Source organism: Taurulus bubalis, assembly GCF_910589615.1.
Source record: "Taurulus bubalis genome assembly, chromosome: 17".
Classification (NCBI taxonomy): Eukaryota; Metazoa; Chordata; class Actinopteri; order Perciformes; family Cottidae; genus Taurulus; species Taurulus bubalis.
Window position 1 is genome coordinate 510,041 of NC_136605.1, and position 17,886 is coordinate 527,926.

Consider the following 17,886-nt stretch of genomic DNA (forward strand, 5'->3'; position numbering starts at 1 on the left):
CAGGCGTTCCTGAGCTATCCCGTTCAGGAGCATGGGAAGACAGACGGGGTCCTGAAAACACCCGGCCTGCAGCCACAGCTGCTCAGGAACAAGACCACGTTGGGGCTACCGCAGGAAACGCAGTCACTCATGTTGTCCGGAAGATGACAAGTGATATCTGACCCGTTTTCAGCCCGCTAATCATTTTCCAGAGCTTTCAGTTTTCTCAGTTGTACAAGTTATGTCATAGGAATGCCAAAGCTCTAGAAAAATATATAATATGTGGAGCTTGAGTTTTTTTATTTTCAAGGTTTAAAATGATGCCTTGATGCTTAACAGTGGTTAAAGATGGACATAACTTTAGTTCATTTCCAAGAAGATGTCAGCATGGACGAGAAGTTGATGGAATCATTACAGCTGCTGAGCGTAGATGTCATGGATCTCTAGGACAACTGAGACAACTGGTGATGAAGACGTGGTGATGAAGACGCGGTGATGAGGTTTGGTGTTAAACTACAATCCAGTTGGATAAAGACAGTCCAGTTAGTAACCTTCTGTCAGCAGCTGGAGTAAATGTGAGTTTAACTATGAGGAGGTTCATGACATCAGTAGAGATAGCCGGGAGCGGGAAAACCAATAAAGATCATTATTCTGAATGATGTCCAGGTTTTCAGCCTCTTAGGCTTAGCACATACACTGTTCTACACCGCCATGAAACTAGTCTCACTTACACCCCAGAGCACAGGTAACAGTCACCCTGATACCCCGAGTCTTTTAGAGCAACAATGCATACATTCTCTCCTCCACCTCAAACCTCTTAATCATTTCAAATGCACATGAGAGCACAAACAACTCACCATGCATTCCTGCTCAGACCTAACTGCTCCAGACTAAGGTGCTTAGTTAGCGTGAAGATGCTGAGGGTGAGACGTGTTGACCAAACCGCTGTATAGGTGAACTGGGCTTCATCCTGTGGAGCAGAACAATACCCTGTCCTGCTATGCAAGTAGAAAGGAAGAAGAGGTTGTGCATGTACCTGAGGCCACATTCAGGACTTGCTATGACTTTCTGCTTCAGACTATTTCTGAAGCTGCTGGGAGGAACTTTGACTTACTGTCTGTGATTTGGTTACACAGGAGTAACTTACAGATTTAGGAACTGTTTTTAGTGATAGAATACTTTCAGAATTATTTGAAAGGAGTGTGCAACGTTGTCCTCGTTGTGTCCTGTCAATGCCAGTGTTGTGTATTTTAAATGATGGCTTCTGGCATGAACCAGACTGCTAGTGAACCTCAGAGGGCTGTTGGTGTGTTTCGTTGTTCAGAGACCAAGCGCAGTGACTGTGTGAAGTTCACTGTCTGCCATACAATTTAATATAAAATTCAGCTACGCTAGCTTTCACTAACTCATAGAAGTAAAGTTCTTCTTTCAAACATTTTAATTTACCTGTTGGTTATTTCATATGAAAATAAACTTTGTGGGTTGTAGCTTCAAACAGAGCAGAAGGGTAAGCAACACGGTAATGTGTTTATATGTATATACATATATACGTATATATATATATATATATATATATATACGTATATATATATATATATATATATATATATATATATATATATACGTATATATATATATACGTATATATATATATACGTATATATATATATATACGTATATATATATATATATATATATACGTATATATATATATATATATACGTATATATATATATATATATATATATATATATATACGTATATATATATATATATACGTATATATATATATATATATATTTATATAAAAATAACACATTACCGTGTTATGCATATATATATATATATATATATATATATATATATATATAGTTATATATTACTAATATCATAAATACTGTTTACTGGCCCAGAGCAGAGAATCACACATGGACCCTGCTGCTCCAAGTAGAGGTGTGTACTTCAGGGAACACCAGTAACATTAGCTGCTGTCTTGTTTTACTTGGTTTGGTTTCTGTTGTTGCTAAGTAACAACAATCCTACAGAGGCAGCACTCTCTGTCTGAAAGGACCTTCGTACCAAAAACTACAAAATAAGGAAAAACATTGGTATTTTCTCATTTCCTTTTCTAATGATGGATTCTTACATTGACACAATATTTTGTGCCAAAGTTCAAACTGTTTTGTTGACTTCTCACTGGTCACTCATTTGGAAATATGTCGTGTACGTCTGAGCGCCATTCAGGATGTAGCAACATTTCAATCAGGAGGTCGTGAGTTTTTATGGGTTTGCTCACATAGTTTAGTGTTAGAGCGTTGAACTCATCATTCAGCTAGAAGGTCCTGGTATTCATGCCAGACTTTACCTTTTAGATGTTTCACCTCCAGTCACATATCTGAGCGAGGAAAAGACTAACGTACTTTAATCCTGATGTAAATGTTCTGTGCTGGATTGAAGATTGTTCAACACATAGCTCTCAGAAGGTGTCACTCTCTTCTCTAAAGTCCACAAATGAATATGATCTTCCTGCAAACTACTAGCTTGTACATGAGCCAAGTCAACAGGAAGTGCAGCATCCAGTAACACCATCTCAATGGCTCTCCTCGTCCAGCTTGTTCTATTACGCTGAGGACTGAGGAGCGTTATCACGGCCTCTCCTCTTCTTCTCACGAGCATAACGCTGCCTTTTCCTTTTGTGTCCTTGATGTCTGAATGCATCTTCTTCGTCTCAGTAGTAACTCACGCCGAGAGCCTTCTTCATGTGCTCGTACACCACGTAGGAGATGCTGACAGCTGGGATCACTTTGAGGAAGTTAGGGGTGATGCCGCGATACAGGCCCAGGACCCCTTCACTGGATATGATGTGTTTGAACTGGCCCACCATGGTCAGCTTGGGTTTGCCCTCAGTGATGGCTGAAAGAAGAGGAAAGATGGAGCTCATTGCTGGATCGTTGTTGTCACGGTTTTTTTTTTTTCTGGGTTCCTGTTTTATTTTGAAGTCCTGTCTCGTGTGTCCTCTGTTCCCCTGCACGTCCTGCCCCTGTGATTGTCTGCTTTGTCCCTGATTGTTCCTGCTGTGTCAAATTATCCACATCTTCCTCTTGTACTTAAACTCTGTGTGTCTCCTGTTCCCTGGTCGGGTTGTACTGTGTTACCTGTATGTTCCCTGCATATTACCTGTGTGTTCCCTGCGTGTTCCCTGTGTGTTACCTGTGTGTTCCCTGCATGTCACCTGTGTGTTCCCTGTGTGTTCCCTGTGTTCCCTGTGTGTTCCCTGTATGTTACCTGTGTGTTCCCTGTGTGTTCCCTGTGTGTTACCTGCATGCTACCTGCGTGTTCCCTGTGTTACCTGCATGTTACCTGTGTGTTCCCTGTGTGTTCCCTGTGTTCCTTGTGTGTTCCCTGTATGTTACCTGTGTGTTCCCTGTGTGTTCCCTGTGTGTTACCTGCATGCTACCTGCGTGTTCCCTGTGTTACCTGTGTGTTCCCTGTGTGTTCCCTGTGTGTTCCCTGTGTGTTACCTGCATGCTACCTGCGTGTTCCCTGTGTTACCTGCATGTTACCTGTGTGTTCCCTGCGTGTTACCTGTGTGTTCCCTGCATGTTACCTGTGTGTTCCCTGTGTGTTCCCTGTGTTCCCTGTGTGTTCCCTGTATGCTACCTGTGTGTTCCCTGTGTGTTACCTGTGTGTTCCCTGTGTGTTCCCTGTGTGTTCCCTGTGTGTTCCCTGTGTTCCCTGTGTGTTCCCTGCATGTTACATTTGTATTCCCTGTGTGCTACCTGTGTGTTCCCTGCATGTTCCCTGTGTGTTCCCTGTGTGTTCCCTGTGTTACCTGTGTGTTCCCTGTGTGTTACCTGTGTGTTCCCTCTGTGTTAACTGTGTCTTACCTGTGTGCTCCCTGCATGTTACCTGCATGTAACCTGCATGTTACCTGTGTTCCCTGTGTGTTACCTGTGTGTTCCCTGCGTGTTCCCTGTGTTCCCTGTGTGTTCCCTGCATGTTACATTTGTATTCCCTGTGTGTTACCTGTATGTTCCCTGCATATTACCTGTGTGTTCCCTGTGTGTTACCTGCATGCTACCTGCATGTTCCCTGTGTTACCTGTGTGTTCCCTGCATGTTACCTGTGTGTTCCCTGTGTGTTCCCTGTGTTCCCTGTGTGTTCCCTGTATGTTACCTGTGTGTTCCCTGTGTGTTCCCTGTGTGTTACCTGCATGCTACCTGCGTGTTCCCTGTGTTACCTGTGTGTTCCCTGCATGTTACCTTTGTGTTTCCTGTGTGTTCCCTGTGTGTTCCCTGTATGTTACCTGTGTGTTCCCTGTGTTCCCTGTGTGTTCCCTGCATGTTACCTGTGTGTTCCCTGTGTTCCCTGTGTGTTCCCTGCATGTTACCTGTGTGTTCCCTGTGTTCCCTGTGTGTTCCCTGCATGTTGCCTGTGTGTTCCCTGTGTGTTACCTGTGTGTTCCCTGTGTTCCTTGTGTGTTACCTGTGTGTTCCCTGTGTTCCCTGCATGTTACCCGTGTGTTCCCTGTGTGTTCCCTGTGTGTTCCCTGCATGTTCCCTGCGTGTTCCCTGTGTGTTCCCTGTGTGTTACCTGTGTGTTCTCTGTGTTCCCTGTGTGTTCCCTGCATGTTACCCATGTGTTCCCTGTGTGTTCCCTGTGTTCCCTGTGTGTTCCCTGCATGTTGCCTGTGTGTTCCCTGTGTGTTCCCTGTGTGTTCCCTGCATGTTACCTGTGTGTTCCCTGTGTGTTCCCTGTGTTCCCTGTGTGTTCCCTGCATGTTCCCTGTGTGTTACCTGTGTGTTCCCTGTGTGTTCCCTGCATGTTACCTGTGTGTTCCCTGTGTGTTACTTGTGTGTTCCCTGTGTATTCCCTGTGTGTTACCTGTGTGTTACCTGCATGTTACCTGTGTGTTCCCTGTGTGTTACCTGTGTGTTACCTGTGTGTTCCCTGTGTGTTACCTCTGTGTTCCCTGTGTGTCACTTGTGTGCTACCTGTGTGTTCCCTGCATGTTCCCTGTGTGTTCCCTGTGTGTTACCTGTGTGTTACCTGTGTGTTTCCTGCATGTTCCCTGTGTGTTCCCTGTGTGTTACCTCTGTGTTACCTGTGTGTTCCCTGCATGTTCCCTGTGTGTTCCCTGTGTGTTACCTGCATGTTCCCTGTGTGTTACCTGCATGTTACCTGTGTGTCCCCTGCATGTTACCTGTGTGTTACCTGTGTGCTCTCTGTGTGTTACCTGTGTGTTCCCTGTGTTCCCTGTGTGTTCCCTGCGTTCCCTGTGTGTTCCCTGCATGTTACCTGTGTGTTCCCTGTGTGTTCCCTGCATGTTACCTGTGTGTTCCCTGCGTTCCCTGTGTGTTCCCTGCATGTTACCTGTGTGTTCCCTGTGTGTTACCTGCATGCAACCTGTGTGTTCCCTGTGTGCTACCTGTGTGTTCCTCTGTTCGCTCCTCTGTTCCCCGTGAGTAAGCCGGTCAACCTCTCTGTTTAGATATAGTGTTTTTGACGCCTTTTCTTATTTTTTGTTAAAATAAATGTACTTTTTGAACTGTTGCATCGGCATTTGGGTCCACTCCTTGAACCACCCTGTGACAATTGTTGATGCTCAGCGTGTTCAGAATATGTCTGAGTCGACAGCATGTCTCACCTTGTGCCTGCATCCGTGTGCGGATGAGAGCGAGGGGATAGGAGGCCAGCTGGCCGCAGGTGCTGGACACGGTACCGCAGCCCAGCAGCACCAACACTCCTGGGTCTGGTGAGTCCACACAGTACCTCTGGAGCCAGGCGTTCTTCAGAGTCTTAAAGCATGAGCAGGTAGACGAAGGAAAGCACAGAGGAAGAGAGAGTACATTATGTTTGCTATTAGCAATTGTTTTCAAAGTTAAATTGTATAATTATGAGCCATTTTTAAAGATTTACGTCTTCAGTGGGAACCAATTGACTGACTTGGGGCTGAGAGCCACAGACATTAGCTGAGGAAACCAAAAGTATTGAGACACGGACTAATAGATGGTTGGCTTTGGTCTGTCGTGGGATTGTTGACAATAATAAATATAGAATAAAGAGTTATTACTTGGGAGCTTGCTATTTTTCACCAAACCATCTAATTACCTATTATTCAAAGACATTCTGTTACTTCTTTAAATACAATTAGACCTTCCCTTATTTTGTGTAGTTCCCATCAATAGTTGTGGAATTTTGGCTACATTACCTAAAAAATAGAAATAGGCAAATGCACACACACCTCGTACACAGCCAGGTCAATGCCTGCATAGGGGATGATGCCCAGCGTGTTTGGGAGGTAGCCCCTGTAGAACGCCCGGACTCCCTCCTTCCTCAGGATCTGTCTGGCACAATCAGCCATACCGGAGTATTGTCCCGTCTTTCTTAAAGTAAGACGAGTTTTCAGCACCTACCAGCAGAGGGAGCAGGGGCAGGTCGAAGACAGGAGAAGATTGAGCACAGATAGGAACAACAGATTATTCTTGAATTGGACATTGGACAAGGAGGAACAACTAGTTTTGGATTTCTTATATTTACAAAGCAACCATATTCCATCCATTGACTTTCTGCCGCGTATCTGGGTCTTGGTCATTATTAACAGTACCAGCGGGCTGAGCAAAACATTCTTCCACTTAGCCATGTCTTCCATTTTCTTCTGGGAAATCCTGACAAGTTCCAGAACGCCATGGGTTTAAAAAACGATAGCTCAAGTAGTCTGATCACCACACCATAGTACCATATCATTAGATTGGCCCAGCCTGACAGGCAGCTGTCTGTGGTTGAGAGCCAGCCTGGCTCGTGCCATAGCCAAGGACCAAACAGGAACTACTGACATATACTCCAAATAAACCCTCCAATCACACACTGGGACGGCCCCAGGGCCTGTGCCGGGACTTGTGTGTGTGTTGTGTGCTGTGCTTGTTTTTCAGTGTCCTAGTTGGAGCGTGAGCCCAACAAGCAAATTGGAGGTGGCGGGCCACTGTCTTCGGTCTATAAGCCCCGCCCCATCCTGAAGGAGTGGGGACTTCTTCTCCCCTGACACGCCTCGTGCTGCGCTGGATGTTGGCTTCCAGCATTTGCCTGAGACGAACTGGCAGCATTCATTATTAATATACTAATTTTTGTTTAATTTGGTAAATTGACCTCACCGTTGTTAAATAAAAGTCTTTGTTTAGTTAAATTATTACCTGGTCTTCCATCTTTTGCCACGGTTTTAGAGCCTCTAGTTGATGAGTTTTTTGTAATAAAAACGTCATTGGCCATTTTCAAACTAACCTCCATGGGGTAGATGATGGTCTGGGCGGTTGCTCCTGCCAGAGAGCCAGCAACAAACCTCTCTTGGACCCTTAAACCACCGCCCTCTTTACTTCCTCGGATCAGGCACTTGATCTAAATTAAGAAGGAGGAGGAGGAGGAGGAGGAGGAGATGTTTGGAGAGAGCAGATGAGTGGTAGCGATACGATGAGTATAAGAGAAAGGAAGTGTAAAAGTATACAGAAAATTAGACTTCCCTGACATACAGTATATGAAAATCATGTTTATAGAATTCATGCACTTTATCTGAGACAGGAACTATTGGCCATAATAACAATTATTTATATTTGACATTGATTTACAAGGACACTTCAGAGCAGCAAATCTGTCTGATTGCAATCTATACGCAAGCAGATAGAGTTCCACTTTGTTATGGATTAATTGGAGGGCACTGACCTGTTCATAGGCCATAAACTTAATGGCAGATTCAGGGGCAATCTTGAGGACATTGATGCCATTTCCTCTCCAGAGTGAGGCGATGCCTCCCTCCTGGACCATCCCCCTGAGTCCGGACCACAGATTAATGGCCCCAGATTTAGAGCCGTGTACCTGGACACACAAACACAACAGATTTTGTATTTTCTATTACAATCTGCGCTAAGTTTGAAATGTTATTGTCGGCTAGTGTGTACATCCAACCACTGGTGGTGTTGGTCAGGTTTGACTGATGAAGACTGTGTAGGTAGTAGGGTAACATGTTGGCTAACATGTTGGTTAAGCAGCATGCTAACATGTTGGTTAAGGAGCATGCTAACATGTTGGTTAAGGAGCATGCTAACATGTTGGTTAAGGAGCATGCTAACATGTTGGTTAAGCAGCATGCTAACATGTTGGTTAAGGAGCATGCTAACATGTTGGTTAAGCAGCATGCTAACATGTTGGTTAAGCAGCATGCTAACATGTTGGTTAAGGAGCATGCTAACATGTTGGTTAAGGAGCATGCTAACATGTTGGTTAAGGAGCATGCTAACATGTTGGTTAAGCAGCATGCTAACATGTTGGTTAAGGAACATGCGAACATGTTGGTTAAGCAGCATGCTAACATGTTGGTTAAGGAACATGCTAACATGTTGGTGAAGCAGCATGCTAACATGTTGGTTAAGGAGCATGCTAACATGTTGGTTAAGGAGCATGCTAACATGTTGGTTAAGCAGCATGCTAACATGTTTGCGAGCAGTTCCTTATTTACACGTTTAGAGTAGGGTTTGTGTCCAGCTCATTATTTTTTAGCTTTTCTGTTTTTATAAATAACTCTCTCTAGCTGCTCTTTCCCCTGACAGCTTGACGTTCTGTTGGGTCTTCTTCCTGGAATAAAGCTTTGCTCAGCGATGTCGTCGTACTGCTTCCTGCCTCTGGGTCCTTACAGTTCAACCCTCTTCATCATTAATCAGTAGTAGTTTATTGGCCCTTTGTAGAGAATGACCATAATAAATCAGTAGGAGGTTTCAGTGCTGCCCGTCATTCCTCTTTTATAAATGGACGCTGACATTTCAAGCCGTCAACACAGGCACCGCTGACTTTGCTATGTTTTACTGGTAATGCTCCAACCACCCACCTGAACTACCCACCATGTGCTTTGTTTGGTTTCTGTAAGTGAGTTAAAGTGAATGTCAGAGCAGCATTTGCGGGATAGAGTGAGCTGCAGTCCCTGAAAGAAAGCCATAGCATTCATTGTATTCACCAACAGTTGATATCTTGTTAGCTGTTTCTCAGTTTTCCCCAGGAATTAAAAACCATAATGCATCTGTTAATTTCTGTTTCTGTTTTCTGCACTATTATCCACCATGTATAATATATAGTTTACATTGCAATGCTTAAAAGGTTCCTCCATCACGGAACGTTGTGTCTCAGTCGGAGTGGACGTGTACTGACCCACCTGCAGGAAGACTTTGATGCGGTCCAGAGGCGCAGTTCCTGTCCGGGACACGGCTCCTGCCATCGCTCCAGCAACCAGCTGCCTCCACACCAGACCCGACCTCCGCTCCCGTTCTGAGAACTCATCTGGTACCGTCAGATGTTCCCCAATGTCAAACACCTACAACCACATTAGAAACGAAAGAGACAATCTGTATTTGTGTTTTCTTCTCCTAACATACACACCACCTCACTAAAGACCTCACATACTGTTGTTATTATCAACTGGAAACTGGTGACTCACATGGGAGTGTTTCCAGTGGTGGACGATCTCCTCCATGTTGTGGAAAGGGTTGAACAGGAAGTGATCACGCCATTCATTCCAGTTAATTGTCATAGTGCCGTCCCTGTCCATACTGAGAGAGAGAGAGTGCCAGTAGAAAATTAGATATTCTACAGTACAGTGTTTCTCTGATAGCTTAAGAGTGGACCAGAGAGCAGCTTCTCTCTCAGGCTTCATTGAAAACAGCTGATCAGTTTAAATCAGCGTACTCAACCTGCAATGCAAACCTAAGATGTGCTCCTGCTCATCTATTTGCCCATCTTCCATTGAGTGTTCAACACCATGATAATGGAGTAGGCTTACATATGTACGTGTTTTCTTATTCTGGCTTAGGTTGATCCTGTGAGGTCACCAGACCCCATGAACCAGTGGGGAGATAAAGGTCTAACCTCTCCCGCCCCAAAGGGTGCAACACAACCACCAGGGTCAGACGGATGTCAATCAAGCTAATCAGGCTAATGTATGACAGCACCTGAGTAACACTGAGTTTGTGGCCCAGAACAACACACATATGTGGTCACATCGTACTTCTCTTTGTGTTTAGTTGGCATTAACTTTACTTCCTCGTAGTTTTAGATGCCACAGATCCCACTACTCTGTGTACAAATAATAGTAATAGTTCTAAAGTAAAACCTTTTTTTTTATATTTGTGATATGGATAACTCAGATGTCTTCTGAAGTCAGTCATGTGGGATCTAGGAGGTAAGAGGTGGTGCTGACACCCATCAGATCTACAGCAGATGTGTTGAACCAGGTTTCACAGCGGTGGTCTCTGAGATGATGAGATGACTGCATTTTGAAACCTTTCCCTGTCCTTTGCTCTTCTCTCTCTCACTCTGTACCTCTGCAGTATCCTGGAGGCCTGCTCCGTGGTGACCTCCACACCAAGCTGGTGCAGCGAGTGCTGGATCTCCCCCACATCAATGCGACCTAAAAACAGCACAGAAAGAGTTAACTCCTTTCTCTGTTTGTTCCGTCGGTTGATAATAAATAAAAAGATGAATAAATAGATGAGATAAATAAAATTATTGTGTGTGCATCACCGGAGAACAGGTAGAAGATAGTGATCTTAAGTGTGTGTGTGTGTGTGTGTGTGTGTGTGTGTGTGTGTGTGTGTGTGTGTGTGTGTGTGTGAGTGTGTGTGTGTGTGTCACACCATCATTGTTGTGGTCGAGGCTGTGGAACATGAGCCACAGCCTCTTCTCGTGAGCCCACAGGTACTGGGAGAACTCCTGGAAGTCCAGCAAACCATCGTGGTTGGTGTCGCTCTCCAGGACTATCTGTGGGGGCAGAGGGAGAACCGGTCAACTAGCAGGGAGCACAGGTGGAACAGAGAGGATCAGAGAGGATGGAGCAGGTGGAGGTGGAGGTAGGGATGTGGGGGTAATGTAGACAGAACAGGTGACAGGGGTCAGGAAGTGCATCGAGTGCAACAGAAACACAGGTGAGCAGAAGAACGTAGCGGTGCTCCCCGTGAAAGTCAAGAAGTAAAGCACTTCTTACCTGCAAACTCCTCCTCTCTTGAGAGAGAGAGAGGGAGGGAGGGAGAGAGAGAGGGAGAGAAAATACGAGACTAGTTTGTGTGCACAGAAGGTCGGAAAAAAACACTCGCATACAGTTTACTCTTCTATGCTTTAACCAAACTACATTACTATTTAACTCACTAACGGTCTTCATCCCTCACAGAACATTTAACATGACATCAGTAAATACATGTTTTTAGTTTTCTAAATGTCATGTTGCTCCATGTTCTCTTGTTACACTCGCACATCATTTCAAGTAATTAACTAAATAATGATGAACTAATTACAGCAAACGTACACAGTTCTTCTGACTAAATGTAAAATGTCTTGGATCATCAGGATTTTTTGTAGAAATGATGGAGCCATAATTAAAGCTTTACCAAACCAGAACTGGGTTTGATTTGACTGAGGAGCAGAAACAGTGATGCTCTCTGAATGTTAACAGGAGCTCCAAACCAAAGTCCAGGCCCAGAGGAACCTTTCAGGGATCCACCTGTGGACCACAGGACTGAGACTCACTCATCGAGCCGAAAACAGGCTCTGCGTCAATCATATCAAATGTTATTGTTTGATGGACGTATCAATTGTAGGAGAGACCACGTGGAAGCTCAAACACTCAACAAACAAGCAAGATGTGTTGGATTCTGGAGACTTATTGGAGAGGTCTGTGCCAGAGGAGAGGCAAGCAACGTGTCATGCTTTGCAACTGTCATCATCAGCTTAGAAAAATGTTTTCCACAGCTGACATCACACTTACTGGAGTCTGTTGGTCCATGTCATAGCACTGGAGCGTAGCGCTGGTATCAGTACTCAATGCCTTTAAGGTATCCAGCAGAATCACACATACCAAGTCTCCAGTCCACCGATACCTGTGCTCCACCTTTCTGTGCCCAGATCCAGAAACAAATGACTATTCTTATGGTTTCGCACCTCAAGCGTTCTTCAGTGTGATGTACACACACACACACACACACACACACACACACACACACACACACACACACACACACACACACACACACACACACACACACACACACACACACACACACACACACACACACACACGCGGAGAGAGGAGCACTTCTGTTGTGCTATAATTGCAACACTGTATTTATATTATGATATAACAATTGTGTCTTTTTATATTTTTAGGCCTCTGCAAAACATTTTGAACTTTCATGACAATCAGCCACATGAAACTGAACTGAATTGTTACTCTTCGAGGCCACGGGGAGTCTGGTGGAAGGATGGGCCGCAGACCCAGAAATGATGGACATGGCTTTGGCACAGATGTTTAAAAGGTCCTGCAGTTGGAGCTCAGTTTGCCTGCAGGTGCTTTGTCTCGGTGGCTGAACCCTTGATGACACTGAGCTGAACACAAGAGCCTTCAACAGTCAAGGACTTCTCCCAGCTAATGACCCTTTACACCACCGTGTCCTTCTAAATCAGTGGGAACCAGTTGGATTGTCAGACCTTGAATGAGGACCCTTCTATAAAGTGGTTTAAGTTTGGCTATCCCTCATTGTTTCATGTCTAGTAACTCCCTCACATTCATCAACACAGTTTGGTTTGGCACGCCCTGCTAGTATTTCTCTGAGGACTGGCATGCTATCTGTGAAGAGAAGCAAAGAAAACCCACTTGCATTGTGGTTGACCAGAAAATGCTCATATTTTGGAAGCCATCCATTATCTTTAACTGCTTATCCTGTTCAGGGTCGTGGGAGGCTGGAGCCGATCCCAGCTGACACCGGGTGAAGGCAGGGTTCACCAGACTATCGCAGGGCTGTAGAGACAACCAATCACACTCAATTAAGAGTCATCAGTTAACCTCGGCTGCATGTCTATGTCTGTGGGAGGAAGCCGTAGAACCTGGAGAGAACCCACGCTGACACGGGGGAACATGCAAACCAGGGCAATGGAAGAGAGAGTCTTTCCTCAAAACCCCTGAGGCTTAATTCTTCCTTTGTAAAGTACCGACAATAAATGCTGCCTCTACTCACACTGCAAGAGCACGTTTCCAGTCACTCACAGTGGAGAGCAAAATACAATAGCACGCCTATGGTATGTGAATAAGCACATACATGTGCACCTGCTGGCACCTGCAGTACACTTACAAGTCCCGGTTTGGGGCTTATAACAAATATGGTCACCTAGACTCTCTACTCCGACCTTCTACTCTCCTGTGTGAGAACAGCAGTCACTATAGTGATAGTTTCAACTCAGTGCTGTGAAGGTTGCACAAATCATTCACAGGTCCATGATAGTCATTACCCAATTGATTATGAATTTCAATCTGAGCCTTTCTGTTTTATTACTGCTTGAGTAGAGTTGTTTTCAGTTTTTCTGTCCAGAAACAAGTCGAGCAGAGACACTGTTAAGCTATTCATCCACAGAAGGTGAGATTCCACAGGGATCCCTGTATATATATTGTCATACTACTTACTGATAATATGAAATACGATAAGTCCAAATGACGAGGTTGAACTTTTGTCTATGACAGTAACACTTAAAAAGAAATAGTTCTTTAGGTGTAAATACGTCCCCTTCTCACCCAGAAGGCAGCACAGGTTCATCCAGGCTCTGATCATCTCGCGCCTTGACTACTGTAACTCCCTCCTGCAGGTCTACCTGCTAGTGGTATCCGACCTCTGCAGCTCATCCAGAATGCAGCAGCTCCACTGGTCTTTAACCTCCCGAAATTCACCCATACGACTCCACTGCTCCGCGACCTTCACTGGTTACCGGTGGTCGCCCGCATCCGCTTCAAAAACATTGGTACTAGAGTATCGTGCTACGAACAGATCGGGTCCTATCTACATCCAGGACATGGTAACACCGTACACCCCAGCTCGTTCACTCCGATTGGCTTCTGCCAATCGGCTCGTAGCTCCGTCACTGCGAGCTAAACACTCAATAAAGTCAGACTGTGTGTGTCCTGCTCCTCAATGGTGGAATGAGCTCCCCATTGACATCAAGACGGCAGGAAGTCTCTACATCTTCCGTCGCAAACTAAAAACACATCTTTTTCGACTACACCTTGAATAAGGAAGGTAGCGCCGTAGTAGCACCTTAGATGGTACTTACTAATAACTCTTTGTAGTTTGTACTCATGATGGAATTGTACTTATTGTAAGTCGATTTGGATAAAAGCGTCAGCTAAATGAAATGTAAAGTGTAAGATTCTAGTCAAAGTTTTACAAGGTGAAGGAATATGAGAGAGGAAGTCTATATTATGATCTAAGTAGCAATTTTCACATTGCACTGTCTGAGTTATATATCTGAGTTGTCGAGCACATTTTCGATCGCTCTAACCTTCTATCCTTTTCTATCTTACTTTCGTAAAACCTTTTAAAAAACAATCCCCCAGGGGGAAACTGAGCGATTGTTTTATGAAACTGTAACTCATAGGTTGTTTTATGAATACAAATAAATAAAAGCCCAAAACTGTTGTATTTGGATGAATTGAAGTAATATACAAGTGAACTATATGGTTTGGTACATGAGAAAATTCAAAAAGCCCAGTCAGGTGAGTCCTCGCCTGAATGTTCTGTTCTAAACCCTCTCTAACATTGTTCTGGTTCACTTTATCAAAGTCAACCTTTGCAGAGTGAATGTTCACATATTGAGTTATGATTTGGGTTAGAGAATGTTCACATATTGAGCTATGATTTGGGTTAGAGAATGTTCACATATTGTGTATGATTTGGGTTAGAGAATGTTCACATACTGAGCTATGATTTGGAATAGAGAATGTTCACATATTGAGCTATGATTTGGGTTAGAGAATGTTCACATATTGTGTTATGATTTGGATTAGAGAATGTTCACATATTGAGCTATGATTTGGGTTAGTGAATGTTCACATATTGAGCTATGATTTGGGTTAGAGAATGTTCACATATTGTGTATGATTTGGGTTAGAGAATGTTCACATATTGTGTATGATTTGGGTTAGAGAATGTTCACATATTGAGCTATGATGTGGGTTAGAGAATGTTCACATAATGAGCTATGATGTGGGTTAGAGTTGGACCTTGCAGCTGCATCATTTCAAAGAAATAATCATCGTAAAAGAATTTGTTTTATAGGCAGACCTGAAACCTTTTCATTTGTTTATGTGTGTCATCTTCATTTACTCTTAACCAGTAACATATAGACTGATATTTACACATCTGAACAACATCTCACATGTGTACCTTTTATTATAACACCAACATTATTCAAGTAGCCCTCGTGGTTGCAGAGATACACGCTTTTTAGTTTAGGTATGACATTTTCGAGCAAAGGCCTAAAAGTAGGATGTTTTTTAAAAGGTGCATACAACATCCACTGCAGAAAGACACGAGGAGATCATGTTTAAAAAAAGAAAACTTGTTTTTAAAGTTTGAAGCAGGAGCAGAACGACTTCTCATCATCATTATCATTATGGGATGTTTACAACGCTGTGGGTGAGATTCCCAGTGGGACCCACATGACCTCGTGATGTTCTTCTTACATAATGGCTCCACTCAGAGAGCATGAAGACACACAGGTTGTCTCTGAGGTGATCTCTGGTGACTCTTTACTTCACCGTGAGCTCGTCTGGCTTCAGCTGGGTAAACCGTGAGAACACGGTTGCTAGGCGTCTGACAACAAAGTGGATTGCTCTATTTTTAAGAACTGGTTGACTTTTTGATTGATACGTTCCTCTTTATTTTTAATTTGTATGCAGAGTTGTCGTTGGACTTTCTGGGCAACCGGCAATGCCGATAGCAGAGATCGATCCTATCAGCAATGTTCACATGAAAAAGCCCCCCTCTTCATCACCTTCATCATGAGCAAAGAGTGTGTGTGTGAGTGGGACTGTGTGTGTGTGTGAGTGGGACTGTGTGTGTGGGGGTGTGTGAGTGGGACTCTGTGTGTATGTGTGTGTGTGTGTGTGTGTGTGTGTGTGTGTGTGTGTGTGAGAGTGGGACTGTGTGTGTGTGTGTGAGTGTGTGTATGTGTGAGAGTGGGACTGTGTGTGTGTGTGTGTGTGTGTGTATGTGTGTGTGTGTGTGTGTGTGTGTGTGTGTGTGTGTGTGAGAGTGGGACTGTGTGTGTGTGTGTGAGTGTGTGTATGTGTGTGTGTGTGTGTGTGTGTGTGTGTGTGTGTGTGTGTGTGTGTGTGTGTGTGTGTGTGTGTGTGTGTGTGTGTGTGTGTGTGCGTGTGTGTGAGTGGGACTGGGACCGTGTGAGTGTGTGTGAGAGTGGGACTGTGTGTGTGTGTGTGTGTGTGTGTGTGTGTGTGTATGTGTGTGTGTGTGTGTGTGTATATGTGTGTGTGTGTGTGTGTGTGTGTGTGTGTGTGTGTGGGACTGTGTGTGAGTGGGACTGTGTGAGTATGTGTGTGAGTGGGACTGTGTGAGTGTGTGTGTGAGTGGGACTGTGTGTGTGTGTGTGTGTGTGTGTGTGTGTGTGTGTGTGTGCCTCACCTCCTCCGCCTCTCCCCGGTGTAGTCCTCGCGCTGCCAGCCCGGTGCTCAGCTCCGTGAAGTCCACCCTGCCGTCGCTGTTCAGGTCCAGCTGCTGGAACAGCTCCGCGTACCTTCTCTCCCGGTCCGGGTCCAGAGCCGCTCCGGGGTCTCCGCCGGCGTCGCTTTCTCCGCGGCGGGTATGGGCGCAGGACCCGTCCTCGTCTTCGCCCATGAGAGAGAGAGAGAGCCGGCTTCCTCGAGTGGTGGGCTGGTCGCGTCCCAGCCGCGCATAAGGAGCGCGCGCGCTGTCCCTGTTTCCACAGAGACGGACTCACATGAACGGGGCTGCGCGGCTCCTTCCCCCGGACGGACTGCCGGGCTGGATGTGTGGCTCAGACCGGCTCTAGTGAGATTAATCCGCGTATCGGTTACCGGATCACTCTGTCACACCGGCTCGCGCAAATCCATAAACTCGTTCAGATTAATTAAAGTTTCTGTTACAGCTCGCGAACGCGCAGCCGGCTTTTTTTTTTTTTTTTACCGCAGTCTCTCAAACCAGCGAAGAAGACACAACTGTGCGCGCGCGAAGCGTCCTAATAAGAATGTCGTCAATGCGTATGGTCTGTTATTGGTATGTTCCAGTCAGTAATGTTGAAACAGTCCTAAGGACCTCAAGGGGAAAAAACTAGAGCGCATTTACCGCCACACACACATCCACCTGCTCCCTCTGACTGCGCGCGCCTCTGTTACGTCACGACACGGCATCTCCATCGCGCGCGCTCACAGCCGTTTACACTGACTGGAGCGGCGCGAGAGAAGCAGGTCATTTACTACAAGACGCACGCGCCGAATGCCGCCGTTAGGAGCAGTGCCTTCCAAAGTTCATCCATGTGTCCTCTACTGCTGAGGACGTGTTACCGTCAATGATGTGGTCATAGAGCATTACATAATGCTGTAATGAGCGCTTTTACTGTTCATACTTTGTATGCTAGCCTTTATGTTGTTGCTATTTGCTCTCCTCAGATCCTGCCATTTAAATGAACCAGACTTGAACTCAAGCAAGTGAACGAACTGAACACCACTGATAGCTTATTGCCTATTATTAGCATTGATTATGGGGATTGTGAGCGGTGACGTGCAGCATGGATAGCAAGACGCCCCGTCAGCATTCACGGGATAGAGAGAGAGAGAGAGAGAGAGAGAGAGAGAGAGAGAGAGAGAGAGAGAGAGATAATTGTCTACCACCAGAGAATTTAATAGGGAAATAAATAGATACATAAATAGATTTTCTCTCGAACTTCAGCTGAATGAATAAAGTCAGAAATCTATTTATAAATTTTATTTTATAAATATAGTGGATTTTGTTTACATTTATATATAATAATAAAAAAATAATGCAAACCACGCAAACGAGTTTGCTCAAATATTGATAG

The 17,886-nt window shown here is 44.8% G+C and overlaps 1 protein-coding gene across 1 annotated transcript; it reads right to left on the reverse strand.

Annotated features, from left to right (window-relative positions):
* Nucleotides 1–2,707: 2,707 nt before the first annotated feature.
* On the reverse strand, nucleotides 2,708–16,685 carry LOC306750080 (mitochondrial adenyl nucleotide antiporter SLC25A23-like; the record flags this gene model as incomplete). Its single annotated transcript, XM_079233471.1, has 10 exons — nucleotides 2,708–2,892; nucleotides 5,627–5,777; nucleotides 6,224–6,391; nucleotides 7,258–7,371; nucleotides 7,693–7,845; nucleotides 9,173–9,331; nucleotides 9,455–9,566; nucleotides 10,336–10,423; nucleotides 10,650–10,773; nucleotides 16,473–16,685. The coding sequence occupies 10 exons, from the start codon at nucleotides 16,683–16,685 to the stop codon at nucleotides 2,708–2,710; spliced, it is 1,467 nt and encodes a 488-aa protein (XP_079089597.1).
* Nucleotides 16,686–17,886: the final 1,201 nt, after the last annotated feature.